Source organism: Tupaia chinensis, unplaced genomic scaffold (assembly GCF_000334495.1).
Source record: "Tupaia chinensis unplaced genomic scaffold, TupChi_1.0 Scaffold000702_1, whole genome shotgun sequence".
Lineage (NCBI taxonomy): Eukaryota > Metazoa > Chordata > Mammalia > Scandentia > Tupaiidae > Tupaia > Tupaia belangeri.
In genome coordinates, this window is record NW_006160225.1 from 2,965,267 (window position 1) to 2,968,155 (window position 2,889).

General features: G+C 41.3%; 1 protein-coding gene across 1 annotated transcript; it reads right to left on the minus strand.

Annotated features, from left to right (window-relative positions):
• Positions 1-616: 616 nt before the first annotated feature.
• LOC102491668 (BMP/retinoic acid-inducible neural-specific protein 3) lies at positions 617-2,531 on the minus strand. Its single transcript, XM_006160634.3, has 2 exons — positions 2,527-2,531; positions 617-2,065 (listed from the first exon to the last, which is right to left on the minus strand). The coding sequence occupies exons 1-2, from the start codon at positions 2,529-2,531 to the stop codon at positions 949-951; spliced, it is 1,122 nt and encodes a 373-aa protein (XP_006160696.1). The 3' UTR covers positions 617-948.
• Positions 2,532-2,889: the final 358 nt, after the last annotated feature.

Sequence of the window (2,889 nt, forward strand, 5' to 3'; positions counted from 1 at the left end):
GAGGGAAAAAAAAAATGTCTATTTACAGTTGAACTAGTTATTTGAACATTCATTTGATACCATTACATAACAATTTGTGAATTCTAGAATGTTATTTTATTGACATTGGTAAAATGCTGGAATAACTAGGTTTTCAGGACTTGAAATGAAAATGATTGTGCAGGGTATGCTGATTACTGGTTATTAGGATGTAGAAAGAGCACGACAAAGCAAGTTGCTAAGGAAATGAAGGGTTTATGTTCTTCATGATATGCCTTATAATCACACTGATATTTCTGTAAGTTTGCTGAAATGCTCTGCTGTTAACTGGGGAAATAGTTTATCTGACTATTTTAGCAATGACTGTGTCTCTAGGATTTTCTAAATATAGGTAATAAACTTACCACTGTCATTATGCTATTAACTGTAAATACCACTGAATACTACTCCTTCTACCTAGTTGGGTGTTTCAGAAAGATAACTGAAAAAAGGACCTTCAAATATTTCCATTAAAAAATCTTGGTACGTTTTCCCCAGGTTCTAACAAACTATATCAAAATAGAACTCATTTCATGGAAAAAAAAAAAAAAAAAAAGGAAACCCACAGCACTTCTTTTTAATAACTGTTCAGCTACAAAATTTTATTGGTATCTTTTTATGTTCCCTCTAGAGGATGTAATGCACAAAAGCATTGCCACGGAACATATAAAATTACAAATGAAATTTATTGTAAAAAGTAGAATGTCTTCTAGACTGGTGTCAGTATTTATTTCATTCATAAACCAAAACTGCAGTATAATATATTCATTGTCAGCAAGTTCAAGGGAGTCAATTGCCATCCAATGTTATTGACTGGTGTAAGACAGATATTGAAAAGACAATTTAAATGTACTCTTCCAAACATAAACTGTTCCACAAAAGCACTGTAAAAACTCCTTCAAGGTTTTGGGTTGTGCTTGACATTAACGGTTAACTACATAATTTGGTCGTGTCATAATCCATTGTGTTTGGCAATTTGGCGTTGAACGCCTGCAGAGCGGATTGGATTCTCACCACTTCACTAGTAGACAGCTTGAGTCTATGACGAAGCAAGCAAGAGAACAGATCTAGACGACGCTGGCCAGGTGGGGAGAGTTTATTTACACGGTCTCTTATCTCCAGGAGCTGCAAAAGTGCCGAGTCTTGGGATCCCTGAGTATAGGGGTAGTCCAGCTGCAAAATCAGGTCCCGGATTGCCTCAGGGTCAAAGTGCATGCTGTAGCCAAACACTTGAATGTTATTGATTTTCATATAGCCCAGGTTACGCGAAGGGTCAATAAACTCTAGAGGTTCGTAGTAAATGCTCTCATTGCCGTTGGGGCCGTTGGACTTGATGCGACTCCGCAGGTAGATGTGCACCGTCTCAAAAAACGTCTTCCATTTGTTCCCCAGAGTGAGTGTCCAGTTATAACACTGCAGCGGGAGGTCCAGCTTAGTCCGCTCCCAGTCTGGAAAGCTGTTCTCACTCACCGGCATAAACCAGCTCTCAGAGTGGCTGCCTCCGAAGGGATTGACGTACACCGCCAGCACCGGCTCCAGAGTGCTGTTTTTAGTTAAGCAAATCTGTAAAGAGAGCCCCAAGATCATGTGGACCAGACTGGACTTGTACTTGTTGCTCTTCAAGGTGAGGAGCATCCGCTTCCGCCAGGAGGGGTCGAACCAGCTGTTGAGTCGCATGTCATTGCTGATGAAGATGGCATGGACTTCTATTCGCCTGTCCGTTTTCTGCAGCAGGTATTTCATCTCCAAGTCCTGCAGGTCAGTCTCAAAGCCGATGTAGTGGTCGGTGGACTCGGCGACCTCGGGCTTGCAGAGGCCCTGGCTCAGCATGTAGCCGGTGTTGCAGGCGCCGCAGCGAGTGCGATTGTCGGGCGCGCAGGTCAGGCAGGCGGAGGCGTCGCCTACGGTGCAGGGCAGGAAGGCGGTGCAGACCACCTGGTCGTTCGGACACGTGCAGGAGTGCGTCTCTTCGGAGAAGCTGCCCAGGAGGCCGTTCTCGTTGCAGTAGAGAAAAGACTGGATGCGAGTGAGCCAGTAGGTTGAGGTTCTAGAAAGAGAAAACAAAGAAAGTCTGCATAAATATGAAGGCATTTTTTTGTGCACTGCAGTAGAGTGCACCTTGTCTCCAAAAACGTCACTGTGATGGTCATCTCCAGTCAGGAATAGAAATGAAACGTGGTCTCCATAGAGTTCATAATTATGTATATGTTTATATATATTTGTACATATATAGTTATATATACACACACACACACATATGTCAATTCATGTATATGCACGTATGTATTCAGGATTGAAGGATCTATCCAAGTCAAAATACTTGGGACCAAAATATTTGAAAACCAAAATGCCTTGGGTTTTGAAATATTTCAACATTTGGGATATTTGCATATACATAATGAGATATCTTGAAAGGGGATCCAAGTCGAAACATGAAATGCATTTATGTTTTATATACACCTTACGCATGGAGTCTGAAGGTAACTTTACATAATATTTTTGTATTACCGCATTTTGACTGCTACCAGTCACATGAGGTCAGGCGTGGAATTTTCTACTTGTTATGTCTTGTTGGTACTCAAAAAAAATTGAATTTTGGAGCTAAAACATACAGCGTTCGGGCAGGTTGGATATTATATATATTATCTTAAATTAATTTATTTGCAGCTAAAACATACAAGGTCTGGCAGGTTGCATATGATATATATTATCTTAATTTATTTTTAATCCCAGAGGGCACATGTATTCATGAGAGAGGGAGACGGAGACAAGGACAGAGACGGAGACAGAGAAAAAGCACCCTCTAATGAGGCATGGTCACGCTGCAATCCTTTTCCCTCCACTTCTTCATCCGGTCTTGATTTTGGGCAT